This window comes from Carcharhinus amblyrhynchos, chromosome 2 (assembly GCF_965287045.1).
Source record: "Carcharhinus amblyrhynchos chromosome 2, sCarAmb.v2.hapA, whole genome shotgun sequence".
Taxonomy (NCBI): domain Eukaryota; kingdom Metazoa; phylum Chordata; class Chondrichthyes; order Carcharhiniformes; family Carcharhinidae; genus Carcharhinus; species Carcharhinus amblyrhynchos.
The window spans coordinates 144364689-144384057 of record NC_137325.1 but is presented as its reverse complement, the minus strand read 5'-3'; the positions used below and the strand labels follow the sequence as shown (position 1 = coordinate 144384057).

Sequence of the window (19369 nt, the reverse complement as noted above, 5' to 3'; positions counted from 1 at the left end):
TCATTCAGCACTTGCTCTTTTGTCCTTTTGATCCACTCTTGAATCTAAAAAGTTGAAAAGCTTTTAGGCCTTCTGCCCATGTTTGCTGTGTGCTGAGCTTGAAACTGCATGCAAGACATAAAATCTTGGTCAACTGGGGATTTAATCCACTCCACAAACTGGATGACTGTCAGTGGCCACACAGCCAGCCAATCTATGCATGCGCCCAACCACTGATATATCGCATAATTACGTCAGGTTGTTCGCCAGATTTCACCAGCTGCTATTTAACACTCTCGGGTCAGGTGCATGTCCAGCCTGCAGATGTAGAATTTTACCCATCCAGACAGAAGTTGCGCTCTGGGTCAAACAGGGCGGCACAGTGGCTAGCACAACTGCCTTACAACACCAGGGGCCCAGGCTCGATTCCGGCCTTGGGCGACTGTGTGCAGTTTGTACTTTGTCCCCACGTTTGTGTGGATTTCATCCAGGTGCTCTGGTTTCCTCCCACAGTCCAAAAATGTGCTGGTTAGGTTGACTGGCCGTGCTAAATTGACCCTAGTGTCAAGAGGATAGGCAGGGTAAATGTTGAGGGTTATGGGAATAGGGCCTGCGTGGGATTGTGGTCGGTACAGACTCGATAGGCCAAGTGGCCTTCTTCTGTGCTGTAGGGATTCTATGGACTGCCAGCCTGTGGACGATCTGGTTCAACCTCGCAGTGACTGGGAAATGGGGCTGAATACATAGCGATGGTGGGGATCAAAGACAATGGCTTCAATCTTCCAAAGGTTGAATTGGGTTAAATTATAGTTGGTCCATAACTGAGTTAAACAATGTAACAACACAAAACAGCCTGGTGGTTATGAGAGTTTTATGTGTTCAGTGCTCATGTGAAACCTGGGATGGGATTGTCCATCTGCATTCGCCCCAAAATTAGAAAAATTCACCTGAGGTCAACGGACCTTTCCATGGTCCACCCCTTGTCCAGTAGTATTCCTGTGGCGGCCGGGACAGGAAAATTCACCCCATATGGCATATTTTTGGATAATTTCCGCAGAGGGAAGTATAGAGATGGGAAAGCTGAGGGAGCAAAGGGCAGATTCTTGAGGCATTCCTGATTTAAAAGGAGGGAACAGGTTGCTGTGTCTGAAATTAATGTCAACTAGCTACCCAGTTGGTGACACTGGGTCAACCCTGTACTATCTGTGATGAGCTAATCAAAATCCAGGTTAAATGTATGTTCACGTCATTCTTTCCTTCCGTCTTGTCCACCTCCTGGAGTCCAAGTCCCACGGTGCCCAAATGCTGACATTCAGTGTAACAGGTCCCTGTAATGTAATTGTTAATGATTTGAAGGGTTATGGGGAGAAGGCAGGAAAATGGGGATGAGGAGCTCATCAGCCATGATCGAACGGCAGAGCAGAGTTGATGGGCCAAATGGCCTAATTCTGCTCCTATATCTGATGAACTGATGCAGATCTTTTCTTCCGCTAATGGAATTAACCACTCAGGGTTTATTTGCTTTATTGGACAGAAAAAATACATCTTGGAATAAACTCTAATGAAGTGTGATTAATACCACAGTGGCCACCACATTCATACTCACCTGTCAAACTGTATATCCTGCTCTTTGCACCAATGTTATTTTCCTCCAAAGCAGTCTTCCTTTCTCTGTATTACTGCGCCACCATTTCTGAACTCTCCCACACACTTCTCTCCGCCGCCACACATCATTCCCGCCCTGCCTTCCCCCCCCCCGCCTTCCCCCCCCCCTTTTCTTTCTCCCCCTCATCCCCAGCCACTTCAGACTTTCTCGGCGCCGCTCCACGGCCATCTTCTGCTGCCGCCAACACGACGACGCCAAACCAACAGAACAGCACCTTCCCCTCGAGCCGCTCCAAATGCTCGCGCGCTCCGCTCGCGCCTAACGGCTTTCTGCCGGCAACCGGCAGCCGGCACTATCTCTGCGCCTGCGCACCGCGAAGAACGGCGCCTAAGGGCCAACCGCCTCGCACGAGCCTTTCGGCCACGACAGCGCGCGCGCATCCGCGCGCTAAAGGCTGTCGGCCGGCACTGCTTCTGCTCTGCGCCTGCTCTTGAGACTTTCGGCCGGCGTTCCGTCTGCGCATCGCGGGGCCACCCGCTTCCCGCAAAGCTTTCGGCCGGCACTGCGTCTGTGCACCGCGGGGCCACCCGCTTCCCGCGAGGCTTTCCGTCGGCACTGCGTCTGTGCATCGCGGGGCCATCAACCTCCCGCGAGGCTTTCAGCCGGCACTGCGTCTGCGCACCGCGCGGCCACCCACTTCTCGCGGACCTTTCAGCCGGCACTGCGTCTGCGCATCGCAGGGCCACCCACCTCCTGCGAAGCTTAAGAACATAAGAGATAGGAGCAGGAGTGAGCCGTTCGAGCCTGCCCCGCCATTCAATAAGATCATGGCTGATCTGTCGTGGCTCAGTTCCACATTTGCGCCCTCTCCCCATAACCCTTAATCCCCTCTCTTATCAAAAACCCATCAACCTGCTTCTTAAAAATATTTAGCGAGGCAGCCTCCACCACTTCAACGGGCAGAGAATTCCAGAGATTCACCACCCTTTGAGTGAAGAAGTTCCTCCTCAACTCCGTTCTAAACCGCACCCCCCCCCTTTATTTTGAGGCTGTGCCCCCTAGTCCTACTGTCTTTTTTGAGCGGGAAGAGTCTCTCCACCTCTATCCTATCCATCCCATTCATCATCTTATACGTCTCAATGAGATCTCCCCTCATTCTTCTAAACTCTAACGAGTACAAGCCTAGTTTATTCAGCCTCTCCTCATAGTTCAACCCCCTCAACTCCAGTATCAGCCGAGTAAACCTCTTCTGCACTCCCTCCAAGGCCAAAATATCTTTGCGCAGGTGCGGCGCCCAAAACTGCACACAGTACTCCAGCTGCGGCCTCACCAATGCCCTTTACAGCTGCAGCAAGACCTCCCTACTTTTATATTCAATCCCCCTCGCTATGAAGGCCAGCATCCCATTCGCCTTCCTGACCACCTGCTGCACCTGCAAGCTGGGTTTTTGCGACTCACGAACAAGGACCCCGAGGTCCCTCTGCACCGTCGCCTGCTGCAGTTTTTCTCAGTAAGTAATAGTCCTTCCTACCATTATTCCTACCAAAGTGGACCACCTCGCACTTGCCAACATTAAATTCCATTTGCCATTTCCTGGCCCATTCGCCCAGCCTATCTAGATCCTTCTGCAGACTCTCCACACCCTCCGCACAATTTGCCGTTCCTCCAATCTTGGTGTCATCAGCTTTCAGCCAGCACTGCGTCTGCGCATCGCGGGGCGACCCATTCCCGGCAAGGCTTTCAGCCGGCACTGCGTTTGCGCACCGAGGGGCCACCCACTTAACAACATTTTCATTTTTATTTCTGGAAGTGTATTGTAGTCCAACTCATTTAATTTATGGTGATAAAATATATATGTAGCAGCCATGCCTCAATAGGTACAGATCGTAGGAAAAGTTTTGCTATTTTGTTTTCCATTCTTGGCCGTGGTCTGTGAGAAACGCAGCTCACAGTCCAACAATTTAGTCAAGTCAAGTTCTGAAGGAGCAAGATATTTAACGTTCTTGCAAGACCGGGTGTCCAATAAAATAGGCACACCTTACATCGATTTGCAGCACATTTTTATACTTTTTTACAAGCATTGTAATGGCTTTGCAATGTGTTGTTCTCCCCTAATTGGTGGTCCCTGTCCCATCTATGTGTTGTCATTCCCCTATTGGCTCGAGGTGCCCCAAGTTTCTATCCCCTCTACTCCCCATCGAACAATGTCTCCTGTTATCACAAGAGTGCATTAGCAAACTCATCCATCTTATCCAACACTGTTACATGTCCAGTTCAGATTGGCGGTAATCAATCCTTTGCCAACTTAATCACTGCTGTCCCGACTATCTCAGTGACCTTTTTCCCCCTTTTATGCTTAGTTGTAGAAACAACACATCTTGCAGACCATTTGCTTTTTGTAACTTGGACCTCGTACATTCCTTCAAGATGTGGTGTATGCTTCACTGCACACCACACCTCTGGTGTTATTTCTACACCACAGGCAGTCTTTTTATTATCCCTAACTATTGCTCTGTTAGCAGCAGCAAATCTTATACCCTATGTTTGTGACTAAACTCTCAGTTGTTTCCATAATGTGGGTTATCAATGTGCCTGGCTATATCCAGTCTACCTGACTTTAAGCTATTTCTCTATGGTGTACAGATATATGTGTTAACAGCATCTTTACCTGTTGCTCACATGGTCCAAACAAGGTTAGCAGTTTACACCCTCAGCTGTTTGTGCCTCAGTCTGAGCTGCTGGCTTTTGGATGAGATTCATCTTTTGGATGAACAAGGTCTTTGTTCCTGCTCCGGTGGATATAAAAAAATTTTCCTCATGGTGTTATTTACAAGGAGAGCCTGGTGGAGCAATACTGTCACTGAACAGTGAACTAGATGCAATACATCTGTTCAACTTATAGGCCATTTCCTTATTTTCCCAAAGTGCCTGTGGTGTAGAGGCAGGACAGAGGAAACGTCAGGGATAAGTTTTTCACTCAGAGGATGGTGGGTGAGTGGAAGTGGCTGCCATTGGTGGTGGTAGAGGCGAACACGCTGGGGTCTTGTTTGCTGGAGCAGACGAGTGAAGGAGCAGAGAGAGAGCTAAGATTTTACCTGTTAAAAACCTGTTTAAAATAAGTTTAAAGCACTTTGTTCTTTGTAGAACTGTTTAAAGCATTTATTTATTGTATTTACTGCTTTAAGAATTCTGAGGGAGTGGTTAGCAGGCAGTTGTGGGACATCAGCTTTAAATCAGCGCCAGGTTTAAAAGGAGGCCTGGTGTAGACAGCGGGCAGCGTCTGAGCGGGCAGCAGAGAGAGTGGGAAGCAGAGTGAGCTACTAGGGCTTAATATCAAAAAGGGCTCGAAGGAAAAAAGGCCAGGTGAGTTCGTTTGAAAAACAAAAAAAAAATTTTTTTCAAAACTACTAAAGTGAATAATGGAGGGGCATGTGATGTGTGGTTTCTGTATGATGTGGGAACTGGTGGACCCCAGGATTCATCCCAGTGACCATGTCTGTAGTAAGTGCAGGTTGCTGGAGGAGCTCCAGCTCAGGGTAAATGAGCTGGCCTCTGAGCTACAGACGCTGAGGCTCATCAGGGGGAGAGAGGGTGCCATTGGCAATGGGGTGCAAGTGACATCCACCCCCCCTAGACTGGCTAACTCTAAGGGTCAGGGACAAGAGGGGGCTGCTGGGAGGAGGAAGGGGGGTGAGGAGCAGAGGCCTCAGCCTCTTAATCTGCATAACAGGTTTGAGGTTCTTGCTTCCAGGCTGGACAAGAACGAGGCAGGTGAGGTTGGTGAGCAAAGTGATGCAGCAGGACATAGGCAAAGAGAGGGAGAAAAGGAACGTAGTAGTGATTGGGGATAGTGGGGTGAAAGGTATTGACACTGTCCTTTGTCACAATGACAAAGTGCACAGAAGGGTGTGTTGTCTGCCCGGTGCTTGGGTACGGGATGTCGCAGCTGGGCTGCAGAGGAACCTGGAGTGGGAGGGTGAGAATCCGGTCGTTGTGGTACATGTGGGTGCCGGCGACGTAAGCAAAATGCAGACTGAGGATCTGGGGAGGGAGTATGAAAAGCTGGGAATGGAATTAAAAAGTAGAACCGACAAGGTGGTCATCTCTGGGCTACTGCCTGAACCGTGTGCATGATGTGGGTATGCCGGCGTTGGACTGGCGTAAACACAGTAAAAAGTCTGACAACACCAGGTTTTAGTCCAACCTATTTATTTGATAATATTCTCACTAGCTTTCGAGGGGAGGAGGCTGTCCCCTCGAAAGCTAGTGAGAATATTATCAAATAAATAGGTTGGACTAAAACCTGGTGTTGTCAGACTTTTAACCATGTGCAGACAGGCGTAGGGTTGACAGGATTAAGGAAGTGAATGGGTGGCTCAGGGATTGGTGTGGGAGGAATGGGTTTGAATTTATGGGGCATTGGCACCAGTATTGGGGTAGGTGGGACCTGTTCGGGCGGGATGGGGTTGGTCTGAACCATGCTGGGACCGGAGTGCTGGCGAATCGAGTAAAGAGGACTGTAGACAGGGCTTTAAACTAATTAGGGGGGGGAGGGTGCGAGGGTAGGTGATGGTACAAGGTCTAAAGTTAAGGAGAGGGTACATGTAAGGGAAGAGGCCGAGGATGTCCCAATAATAGAGGGAGTAGGGGGCGTGAGTATAGTTGGTGGCGTTGCGACAAATAGGGTCCAGGTGAAGGCTGGGATGAAAGCACTTCATCTGAATGCACGAAGCATTCGGAATAAAGTGGATGAGCTGGTGGCACAGATCGACACAAATGGATACGATCTGGTGGTCATTACAGAGACGTGGCTGCAGGGTGACAGGGACTGGGAGCTGAATGTACAGGGCTATCAAGTGTTTAGGAAGGATAGGCAGGAGGGAAAAGGGGGGGGGGGGGGGCGCGTAGCTCTGCTGATTAAGGATAGCATCACAGTGGTAGCAAGGGATGATATTGGAGCCAAGGAGCAGAGGGTGGAATCGTTGTGGGTGGAGATTAGGAACAGCAAAGGGAGGAAGACGCTGGTGGGTGTCGTCTATAGGCCCCCGAATAATGATCTGGAGGTGGGGCGGGCTGTTAGCGCGCAAATAAGTGCGGCGTGCAGGAATGGGACGGCTGTAGTTATGGGGGATTTCAATCTGCATATTGATTGGTCGACCCATGTTGGATGCGGGGGGCTCGAGGAAGAGTTCTTGGAATGCTGCCGGGATAGTTTCCTCGAACACTGTGTGTTGGAGCCGACGAGGGAGCGAGCTATCTTGGATCTGGTGCTATGTAATGAGGCGGGTAGAATTAGGGACCTTGTGGTGAAGGATCCTCTTGGGGAGAGTGATCATTGTATGGTGGAGTTTCTGGTGCAGATGGAGGAGGAGAAAGTGGGTTCCCGGACACGCGTCCTTTGTTTGAATAGAGGGGAGTACGGTAGGATGAGAGAAGAATTGGCGAATGTGGACTGGGGGAGCGCATTGGAGGGAGGGTCTGTTGAGGAGCAGTGGAGGATCTTTAAGGAGATCTTTCTTGGTGCTCAGCGGAAATTTATTCCGATGGTCAAAAAGGATAGTAGGAGAAGGTAATAAGCCGTGGATAACGAAGGAGGTGAAGGAAAGTGTTAAACTAAAAGCGGAGGAATTTAGAGTAGCTAAGAGTAATGGGCGAGAAGAGGATTGGGAGAAGTTTAAATGTCAACAAAGATTGACAAAGAAGTTGATAAAGAAGGGTAGGAGAAACTATGAAGCTGGGCTAGCGCTTAATTTAAAAAGGATAGCAAGAGTTTTTATAAATATATAAAAAGGAAGAGGCTGACTAGGTTGAATGTTGGTCCTTTAGAGGATGAGAAAGGGGACCTAGTGGTAGGGGATGGGGATATGGCTAAGGTATTGAATAACTTTTTTGTTTCTGTCTTCACGGAGAACGTGAATAATTTGCCGGGTGTTAGCGATGGAAAGGTGGTAGGACTGGAGGGTCTTAATGACATTACTGTTACTAGAGAGGCGGTGCTCGACAGACTGGAGGGGCTGATTGTGGACAAGTCCCCAGGACCGGATGGAATGCATCCGAGAGTTCTGAAAGAAATGGCGGAGGTGGTAGTGGATGCCTTGGTGGTTATTTTCCAAACGTCGCTGGATTCTGGGGAAGTGCCAGATGATTGGAAAACGGCTAATGTTACGCCGTTGTTTAAGAAGGGTGCCAGGCAAAAGGCGGGGAATTATAGGCCGGTTAGTTTAACGTCTGTGGTAGGTAAAATGTTAGAATCTGTCATTAAGGAGGAAATTGCGAGGCATCTCAAAGGGAATTGCTTGATAGAGCAGACGCAGCACGGTTTCATTAAAGGGAAGTCGTGTCTGACAAATTTACTGGAGTTCTATGAGGATGTGTCTAGGGCGGTGGATAGAGGAGAGCCGGTGGATGTGGTCTTTCTAGATTTTCAGAAGGCGTTTGACAAAGTGCCTCACAAGAGGTTATTGCAGAAGGTCGAGGGACATGGAGTTGGGGGTAGGGTGTTAGCGTGGATAGAGGATTGGTTGTCAAATAGGAGGCAGAGAGTGGGGGTCAACGGGTGCTATTCGGATTGGCGGATGGTGACTAGTGGAGTGCCCCAGGGGTCGGTGCTGGGGCCTCAGCTTTTTACCATTTATATAGATGATCTGGAGGAGGGAACCGAGTGTAGAGTGTCGAAATTTGCTGATGACATCAAGATTGGGGGAACGGCAAATTGTGCGGAGGGTGTGGAGAGTCTGCAGAAGGATCTAGATAGGCTGGGCGAATGGGCCAGGAACTGGCAAATGGAATTTAATGTTGGCAAGTGTGAGGTGGTCCACTTTGGTAGGAAGAATGGTAGGAAGGACTATTACTTACAGGGCGAAAAACTGCAACAGGCGACGGTGCAGAGGGACCTCGGGGTCCTTGTGCATGAGTCGCAAAAACCCAGCTTGCAGGTGCAGCAGGTGGTCAGGAAGGCGAATGGGATGCTGGCCTTCACAGCAAGGGGGATTGAATATAAAAGTAGGGAGGTCTTGCTGCAGCTGTATAGGGCATTGGTGAGGCCGCAGCTGGAGTACTGTGTGCAGTTCTGGGCGCCGCACCTGCGCAAACATATTTTGGCCTTGGAGGGAGTGCAGAGGAGGTTTACTGGGCTGATACCGGAGTTGAGGGGGTTGAGCTATGAGGAGAGGCTGAATAAGCTAGGCTTGTACTCGTTAGAGTTTAGAAGAATGAGGGGAGATCTCTTTGAGACGTATAAGATGATGAATGGGATGGATAGGATAGAGGTGGAAAGACTCTTCCCGCTCAAAAAAGACAGTAGGACTAGGGGGCACATCCTCAAGATAAAAGGGGGGCGGTTTAGAACGGAGTTGAGGAGGAACTTCTTCACTCAAAGGGTGGTGAATCTCTGGAATTCTCTGCCCGTTGAAGTGGTGGAGGCTGCCTCGCTAAATATTTTTAAGATGCGGGTTGATGGGTTTTTGATAGGAGAGGGGATTAAGGGTTATGGGGAGAGGGCGGGAAAGTGGAACTGAGCAGCGACAGATCAGCCATGATCTTATTGAATGGCGGGGCAGGCTCGAAGGGCTGGATGGCCTACTCCTGCTCCTATTTCTTATGTTCTTATGTCTTTTAAGAGATTTCTGGATGAATACATGGGATTTAATTGGATCAAGGGTTATAGGTAAGGATATGATCAGCACAACTTGTGGGTCAAAAGGACACTACACCACAAAGAGACCTATGTTCTGTGTAATGCTAGAATCCGTCATCAAAGAAGAAATAGCAAGGCACCTACAAAAGAATGGTTTGATCGAGCAGATGCAGCACGGATTCATTAAGGGGAAGTTGTGTTTGATGAATTTATTGGATTTCTATGAGGATGTGACTAGTGCAGTAGACAGAGAGGAACCAGTGGATGTGGTGTTTTTAGATTTCCAAAAGGCATTTGATAAGGTGCCTCACAAAAGGTAGCTACAGAAGGTTAGGGTACACGGAGTTGGGGGTAAGGTGTTAGCGTGGATGGAGAATTGGCTGTCTAACAGGAAGCAGAGAGTTGGTATCACTGGGTGCTATTCTGATTGGCAGTTGGTGACTAGTGGAGTGCCGCAGGGATCGGTGTTTACCATTTATATAGATGATCTGGAGGAGGGGGCTGAGTGTAGGGTGATGAAATTTGCTAATGCCACAATGATGAGTGGAAAGCAAATTGCGTGGAGGGTGTAGAAAGTCTGCAGAGAGATCTGGATAGGCTGTGGGAGAGGATCTAGCAGATGGAGTATAATGTTAGCAAGTGTGAGGTTATCCACTTTGGCAGAAATAATAGTAGGAGGGATTATTATTTAAAAGGCAAAAAGCTATGCTACGGTGCAGAAGGAGCTGGGGGTCCTTGTGCACGAATCACAAAAACCCAGTCTGCAGGTCAAGGCGGCAAATGGAACGTTAGCCTTTATAGCGAGGAGGATAGAATATAAAAGTAAGGAGGTCTTGCTGCAACTGTACAGGGTACGGGTGAGGCCACAGCTGGAGTACTGTGTGCAGTTTTGGTCGCTGCACTTGCGCAAGGATATATTGGCCTTGGAGGGAGTGTGGAGGAGGTTCACTAGGCTGATACCCGAGATGAGGGGGTTGGCCTATGAAGAGAGACTAAATAGACTGGGTCTATACTCGTTGGAGTTGAGAAGAATGAGCAGGGGGATCTTATAGAGACGTATAAGATAATGAAGGGTATGGATAGGGTAGAAGTAGAGAAATTCTTCCCGCTTAAAGGATAGCAGGACTACAGGACACAGCCTCAAGATTGGGGGGGGGGAGCGGGGAGACTTCTTCAGTCAAAGGGTTGTGAATCTCTGGAATTCTCTGCCCGCTGAAGTGGTGGAGGCTACCTCGCTAAATATATTTAAGTCGCAGGTAAATAGGTTTCTGATAGAAAGGGGAATTAAGAGTTATGGGGAGAAAGCGGAAAAGTGGAACTGATCCACTTCAGAGTAGCCATGATCTTATTGAATGGTGGGGCAGGCTCGAAGGGCTAGATGGCCTCGTCCTGCTCCTATTTCTTATGTTCTTATTTAGTAAGAGGCAATATGGCAGTAAGCCTATTGCAGTTCTCCACTGGCAGGTCACACTTCCTGCTGACAGGTGGCACAAATTCTATTTACATTAATTTGTATCTCATGAGTGTTTATTAAAATAGCTGCCCACTAGAATCCCATCAGGTATTTCAATCTTGCATCATACCAGCTAGAAATCACATTGTGTCAAACCTGCTGCCTAAAAATGTCATGCACAAGACGACCCTCAGTTTGCTAGAGGCTTCAAGACAAGTGCAACACAAAGCCTACCTACCTACCACATCAGCCTTCTGGGGCATACCAATTCCTACCCTTCATTTTGCCATCTTGGTCTTTACAAACAGCACTACGCTGCTGGGCCCATAGACCCCCACATCACCAGTGCATCAATACAGCACCTGGGAGTTGCAGTGTATACCCTATGCCACAACCAGACCAGTATCAACCTGGGCAGCACAGTGGTATGAGCTCATGCAGTCACCACAGCAAAGGACCAAAGTCCAAAGGCCAGAATGAGACATAAGGGTGTGAGATCAAGGCAAGTAGACAGGTATGGGAGGCAAGATGATGTTGGGGGGGGGGGGGGGGGGGGGCGGTGGGAAGAGGGGTTGGAAAAGAGCAAACACTAGGGCAATGTGCAAGGATGGGTGTAGACACAGCTCACTATAGCAGCAGAAGGTAGAAGAGGAGGATGAGTAAGGGAAGACCAAGGGGAGGAAAGCTGGATCCTAACAAAGCTGCATGCCACACAAAGGCATCCATGGACTAGCATATGTATTACTGGAAGAGTATACACACAGTATACAGATTCTACAGTGGATGCGTGTTAGTTCGGCACATTAGAGAATGGTTAATACGAACATTAAACATGTAAAAGTAGTACTTTATCTGTAGTTCTTTTTGTAAATGGAAACTGTGTCAAGGCTCCATTTAAGTTCAGAGGCTGACAGGTAGGAGTCAGAGTGTGCAGACATTCCTGCTGCAAAGTGGAAAGAAGTCATTGATGATAGGCAGTAAAGCAGCGATATGGACCTCGGTCTAAAGTCAGAGATTGGAGACGAGGCTGATGTGTAGCAGAAGTAATCATTAGAAGCATGGTGTACTCGTGAGTCACCTCCATGGTGTGGATCTAATTGCCTCATTCTCTAGTTCTTGCTGGGACTTCCCTGGACCACAGGCTGGGATTTGTCAAAACTGGGCCCTTTTTCTCTTCCTCAGTTGAATCACAATTATCAAAAAGGCAACATTGAGCGCAGGCTCCATTCTCCAATCCCCCTTCTCCCTGTGGAGTGATAAATGCAATGGATTAATAAATAATAGGTAAATATATTAGATATCCCATTTAGAACATAGAACAGCACAGTACAGGCCCTTTGGCCCTCAAATGTTGTGCCGAACTATGTCCAATCCCACGATCATGCCATCTCACTCCCTATCATTCTGGTGTGCTCCATCTGCCTGTCAAATAACTGCTTGAAAGTTCCTAAAGTGTCCGACTCCACTATCACAGCAGGCAGTGCATTCCACACCCCAATTCCCGAATGAAGAATCTACCTCGGACATCCCTATTATCTCCCACCATGAACCTTAGTTATGCCCCCTAGTAACTGCTATATCCAACCGAGGAAATAGTCTCTGCACATCCACTCTATCAATCCCACTCATCATCTTATAAACCTCTATTAAGTCACCTCTCATCCTCCTCCTCTGCTCCAAAGAGAAAAGCCCCAGCTCCCCCAACCTTTACTCTTAAAGCCTTCCCTCCAAACCAGGCAGCATCCTGGTATATCTCCTCTGCACTCTCCCCAATGCTTCCACGTCCCTCTTATTAGTAAGGCGACCAGAACTGAACACAACATTCTAAACATAGTCTCACCAACATCTGGTATAGTTGCAGCATAACCCCACAGCTCTTAAACTCAAACCCCATTAAGCAACACCTTGATTTTAAAAATTCTCATTGTTCAAAATCCTTCCATGACCTTATCCCTCTGCATTTCTCTCCCCTCGAATCTCTCATCCCTCCAAGATATCTGGGCTCTTAAACAACCCAGCATTTAATGGTTTCTCCAATGACAATGTTTGATTTGATATGACAATGTTCTCAGCCCTGAGCGTTAAATTTTCACCTTGATCAACCACCTCAGGTCCTCCCTAAACGTAGGCCAGAATATTCTGCCATTCACAACCCACCACCACTGCAAATGAGGATGTAGAACTTGGCACTCAGCCAAATCTCCATTTACTACAGCAGACCTGGAGAATCTCACCAGCGTGAACAGTAGGAAATGTCCAGCTCTTATCGTTTGAAAAAGCTTTTGGTCATCTGCTGTAATGTCTCCTTCCATGACTCAGTGTCAATTTTGTTTCATTAGACTTCTGTAAGGAACCTTGGGAACATCTTATTAAAAAGGTGTTGTACAAATGCAAGTTGTCAGATAAGTGACTAAAGCTTGATCAGAATTCGATTGACAGGAGCATCTTATAAAAGGTGAATAGATTGAGGAAGTGAATGACAAAATTTGAGTTGGAAGCACAATCGTCAAGACGTGGCAGTGGAAATGGGCAAAAAGAGGGAGTCAGATACAGAAAATGCAGTCAGAGATTTGTACAGCAGAATTTGTACAAGTCAATGCAGATTGTTATGCACAGGGGTAGAGAGGTAAACGCAACTTGGTGCCAGGCATGAGATAGGAGTGAGCTTAAATTTATCAGAAGTAGGAGATGGAAGGCAGGTCGGAAGAACACTGGAGCAATAGCATGGAAAAAGCTTTCAGCAGGAGACAAACTGATGCAGTGGTGAAAATAAATGATATTAGTAAGTAGACAGTTTTATGATGAGAAGGATATAGAATTCAAAGATTCTCATGTTCAAACAGTACACAGTACGCTGACAGTGTGGTTCAATCCCAGACAGCAGTCAGGAAATGAGACAGAATTTGAGATAATGGAGCTTGTATTGAGATCAAAGATGGGCAGGATTCTCCAGCTGTTCACACCAGCAGGATCCTGCTGCAGGAAAGAGAGATTTCGTTGAGCTCCAAATTCTCCAGCCCCTCTGTCAGCAGCAAATGGACAGAGAATTCCAGCCAATGACTTTGGTCTTTAAATGTTGACTGGAAAAAATCTCAGCTGAATCTAAGATGAAATGTTGATCATACGTTTGAAAGGATGTTTGTGGAGCTTTCCCCTCCAGTTGTTTAATTGCTCACCATTAGTCAAAGCTGGTGTGGCAGGAATGCAGAACTTGGACCTGATCTGTTGCTGTGGAATTGTTCAGTTCCATTTATTATATATTAATTCTGCTGTTTAGCAGTACATGTAATCAGTCCTGTGTTGTAGCTTCACCAGGTTAACATTAATTTTTAGGTATGCCTGGTGCTAAATCTATAGCAAAGCGCAATGTAAGTATAATTGTATTAAGTTTTTTTTAAACCATAGAAGAAAATCAAGTAGCTTAATAGCCAAAGGAATAACTACAGAAAGAAAATTTACAACAAAAAGGCTACAAATTTAATGACCTGCATTAAGATTCACTTTTTCCTGTCTACAAATTCAGCATTGCTTAAAACTAACTCAAAACCCAACACAAAAATGGAGATTTCAACAATTGGTTCAGAACCTGTAGTTTTCAAAGGATGAAACTGCTACAGTGCATGAAAACTTTATTTAAATTTGTTTAATTACTGCAACGGTGCATCAGTTAATATATAGCAATACAGAACATATCTGAAGTCAAAAGTGCATTAACTACCAACCTTTAACAACCGCATCGAGTTTCATCAGATCAGCATTTCATTTGTTAATGATAAATAGAGTTGAGAAAGCTGAATGGTTTGATGATCGTTATAGTTAACAATACACGAGGGGATAGATAATACAGTCAACTTCCTCTCCAGATGCAAAACTCGTGTCAAATTGTGACTAGATTAGCATTCACACACTGACCCAATAATCTAAATGACAACATGATAGAAAACATAGGTGCTCCAGAAAAAAAAGCATTCAAAAATGCCAAGTTTATTACAGAAGAAACTTTACTAAATCTTAAACTGTGTTAAAAAGTTACTTGAAAAGAATCCCAACATTGCATTAAACAGATTTGAAGGTCATGCAAAACCATGTGGTAATAAATATCAACAACCTTATAAATACTATACATTTAGCATCATTAAAACTGCCCAACTGAATATAAACAAACTCTGGAAAATCTGAAATCATCTGCTAAAATTTGTACAAGAGTACTTCGGTCTCATTTAAAAGACAACTCAAATCTTTTCAATGTGTGAAAAAGAGAAAATAGCAGGCATGTAAATGATTGCTTAATTCAACATATTAAGAATACTGAGCAAATCAGCAGTTTAAATGAATTCATGCAAATGATGAAGATAGAAATTCATCTATTGCTGGAATTGCTCAACACATCTGAAATGTGTTATATTATTTTGCCAAGTCATTATGGCTGGGATTTTCCAGCCCTCCAGCAGTGGAGGTACCTCACCATTGGTTGCCAGCAGGATCTTTCAGTCCTGCCAACGTTGACAGCATTTTGTATGATCCACCTATCTCGCCTCCTGGAAACCCACCAGTGCGGAAGATCACCTTCAGCAGGACCAGAAGATCTCATCAGCAAGAACAGCTGGAAAATCCTGCTGTCTGAATTGAGACTTGACGAACAGACAGGTTCAGAAATTGAAATGTGCAATTTCTGAATTGAATAGAATTGCAATTTATTTTGGAACAGATTGTTATTTTTGTACCATTTTTCACCAAACCATTTCAAGATAATCTGAAAGAGCACACAGGATAGTAATTGTCAGCATTATATGCTACCAAATAAAATTCAACAGGATATTGGCAGAGAAAAACTCCCTCTCTTAATAATGCAACTCTCATCTCAAACCTACAAGGTTTATGTCAAAGTCAGGTCTATTTTCCTTCACTCCAGCAAACATTCTTGTGGCTGGGACTGACTACTGTTACCAGACAAGATATTTTCTCACGGTTCACGAGGAACTTGGCTAGGATTTCACAAAAGTCAAAGTCAGGAGAGGTGAAGTTCCAAGAATTGGAACCAAGGACTCAGAAGTGAAAGGATCCCATTACACCTTAGAACAAAAAAAATCTCTGGACAGTGGATTTTGTTGAGAGAACATCAACAATACCTTCAAACAAGAAACTGCTGGATTCCCAGATGTTAGCACTCCAAACTTCCATCAGCTTTATCTTTACTAAAATCAACTCGAGTGAGATCAAGTCAAACTGTTCAACATACTAAATGCCTAATTCTGCAGTAAAGGAACAACAAGCCAAATTATAAAATCACACCAACTCTTAGCAGCCTTCTGTTTTTTTTTAACATTTTTATTCATGGGATCTGGGTATTGCTGGTTAAGCCAGCATTTATTACCCATTCCAAGTGTATTATCTACAGAAGTTCACAAATTCAGACTAAATGATAGGAGAGCAACATTATTTTGGGATTTTAAAAAATGAAAAGAATTGAACTTTAAATTTAGTCAGGATTCAGCTTCTGGTATTAGTCTGTCATTCACTTGCACTACCAATTAGCTGGCATGGCAATGCACACACTCAATGAGTTAAATTTTCTTTGTTCAACAATCTTTCACTTGAATTTTAAAAGCAAGAGCTGAAAACAAGTCGATCAGGTGAGATACAAGCAGGAGCAGACTTGAGTAAAGAATAAACATTAGTAGCTAACTGGTCAATTTCTGCTGAAAAGAATTTTAAGAGCTGTGCATAATTTGGCCCATAGCTTAAATGAGTGTATTAGTGATGTTTTAGTATTTTACAGCACAGTTATGGTAAAGGATTAAAACCATAGCTTGCACTGCACTCTTGCCTTCATGCCATTTCAAAATGGTAGCCTGAAAATATTAGCGCGTTTCAAGCCAGCAATATAAATTGATGAGACAAAACGGTGAACAAATCACATCTCTAGTCAGTTGATTACAACTTTTCTTAATGCTCATTTCCAAAAATTAAAGCAAACTTTTTCCAAAAATGTGCCTGAAGGTAGGATCTTTGTTTTCTCATTTCAAGATAAAATACCCCCAAGTGGAATGTGAATTATTCTTGCAGTTCTCAAAATTAAAAACATAGTAAGCATCTTTGACCTTAACTTGGATCTCCATCGAGATCAAACTGTTTCCTGCAGGTTTCTATAGTTTGTACTGCATGTTAGAAATAAATACCTAGAATGAACATGAGAAAAAAAATCTAAAACTTACCATGTTCAAATACTCAAACACAATTACATCAAAAATTAGTTTTACTCATGCATTTTTGAACAGCTGTACAAGTTCTGGGTTCACAGTCAAAACATTTTCAAAATTTAAACACACTATAATCTTTGCACTTTTATTTGATAACAAAGTAAACTATTTCCTTGAAATGCAAATTGTTTGGACCAGCCTTCTTTACAGCACTCAACTTCAAGCAAATCACCCTCTTGATTACCTATGCTTTTTAAAGCATTTACATTCCCATTTACGTACATGCAAACCTTAAATCGTTCAATCAAGTCATTTCTGATGCATGGCCCATGACTGATCGCACCAATGCAGTTAGTGGATACAAAAATGTACATTACAGTTAATTCTACATGATAAATTTCACTGGAGTTAGTTACATCACAAAACATATTGATATTTGTTGCCCTATGCGGAGTTCCCCTTCTAGTTACACCAACCCCAAATATGATTCAAAGTCTCATTTCTTTGGTGGTTTCTGATCATCTAAACTTAATTCATAAATGGGGAAAGGGCTGGACGATAGTTGGATCTGAGTTCTTAAGCATTGGAAAATGAAACCTATTTATTTATCAATGGCTATGTTAAAAGACCAACAAAAATATTTTAAATAATCTAAAGTTAGGTTGTGTGGAATCCCAAGTTGAGCAAGCTAAAAGCTGGAAAACATTCAGAAATAAGGGTACCTGTAATACGCATTCAAAAAACTCGCTTTCTTTAATCCAATATACCTAACAAATACTACAAGAGGGAAAGCATCATACCACAAACTTCTTCATACGTGCATGTGTCATAAATTCGTAAATGTTAAAAATGCAATGCAGTTCTCAGTAAGTTACAATGTCACTAACCAGCTCTAGACACCTTCCTCAACAATACAAGTTCTACTCACAGAACACATTCCTAATGCAGCCAGCCAAATAGCCAGTTTAATTTATAAATCAAAACACAAATGAACCACTGAGGGATTTCCCTTTGCTTGGGTTGAATTCCAACTGCAGTTTCCTCTGCACATAACCTGCTTCTAGTTGAAAAGACCAATTCTTTCTTCTTAAATTCAGTAACTGAAGTGTTGCCTTCATTCAAAAATAAAGGCCGATTTCTGGCTTTAAAAAAATTAGTTCCCAAAACCCACTTTAATTACTGGATTTAAACACAATATAGACAGTTATTCAAAACAACTGTGCTTCCTCTCCTTAACCCACTTCCCCAATGCACTCCAACAATTTTACAATCTTATTTTCCAATTGTTTGTTGTATTGCCTGTATAGGTTATCACAATGGGTACATTAAAAGCTACAAACTTTCCTTACTTAAATCAAGTTATAGTGTAATTCACAATTCTTACACACTTACGCAGTTAATTAATTTTCACTGATTTGCAAACCATGTACGCTATCCAGGTTCACTTGAGATTAAATAGATGCAGAAATAGAATTTAATAAGTTTAGTGTTAGTTCTGTTGCTTTAAACAACTTCAGTTGGTTTAATTTCAGAGGCAAAATACTCAATTCATGATTATCTCAAAGTGTACAAGTGGTGTTTTGCAGTAGTGTCAACCTCACTCTTCCACAAAGAAATTTGTAATTATTTTTAAATTAACTACATGATTAATCTTCTGCTTTGGAAAGGTGAACACTAAAGTCATTGGAGGATACAAGTAACAGGGAATATCAAATGTGTAGATGAACCTGCTGCAAGAAGCAACTGATAGTGAATGCACTGATGGCCACAGTGAAGCTGTTACATTCACATTTGCCCATCCATGCAAACATGCTTATTCACAGGAGTGGCATTACAACTGTATCAGTCAAAAGGAATATTCCTTAACCTAGACTACACAATAAAAGGAAAGATGGCTTCAGGTTAGTTCTTCGCTGTACTTGGAGCACTCTTCCTTGTTTGCTGACATCTCACTCTCTGGTACTCCCAATGATGGTCATGAGGAACATAAAGATATTAATAATATCGGTATAAAGGTTGAGTGCTGCAAAAACGTATTCCTCCGGACTGATAACCAGCTGTTTGTTACCCAGGATCATCTGTGTGTCAATGGCCAAAAACTGCAGAAGAATCAAGAGCACACAGTTAGATTGGACAGCTAATCTCCTTTAAACGTTTGTTCATCATTCTGTAACCACCGTCATAACATCCAAGGCTACGGGCCAAGTGTTGGAAAGTGACATTGGTGGAGATTTTTTGTCGGTACAGGCTCAATGGGCTGAAAGGCCTCTTCTATACTATATGATGCTATGATTTGTATCACATTTGCTCCTTTTGCAAATCAGTTTAAATCTGTGCCCTCTCTTCCCTGATCCTTTTATGAGCAGGAACAGTTATTCCCTATCTACTCTGTCTAGCTGTGTATAGACACTTAGATATTGTTTCAACTGGCTGAGGAATCTAGAACAGTTTCAACAAAAAGAGGCAATCATTTAGGACCAAGATGAGGAGAAATT

The 19369-nt window shown here is 44.4% G+C and overlaps 2 protein-coding genes across 2 annotated transcripts in view; both read right to left on the bottom strand.

The window, feature by feature from the left end:
• Window positions 1-1620, bottom strand: part of LOC145359951 (uncharacterized) — a 141136-nt gene extending 139516 nt beyond the window's left edge. Inside the window, exon 1 of the mRNA XM_080214843.1 lies at window positions 1586-1620. The gene's annotated coding sequence lies outside the window, so the exon portion shown is untranslated. The remainder of the gene's footprint in view (window positions 1-1585) is intronic.
• Window positions 1621-14286: 12666 nt separating this feature from the next.
• Window positions 14287-19369, bottom strand: part of LOC145359234 (protein lifeguard 1-like) — a 60664-nt gene continuing 55581 nt past the window's right edge. Inside the window, exon 7 of the mRNA XM_080213733.1 lies at window positions 14287-18973. Coding sequence (XP_080069859.1) covers window positions 18824-18973 — 150 coding nt within the window. The 3' untranslated portion in view covers window positions 14287-18823. The remainder of the gene's footprint in view (window positions 18974-19369) is intronic.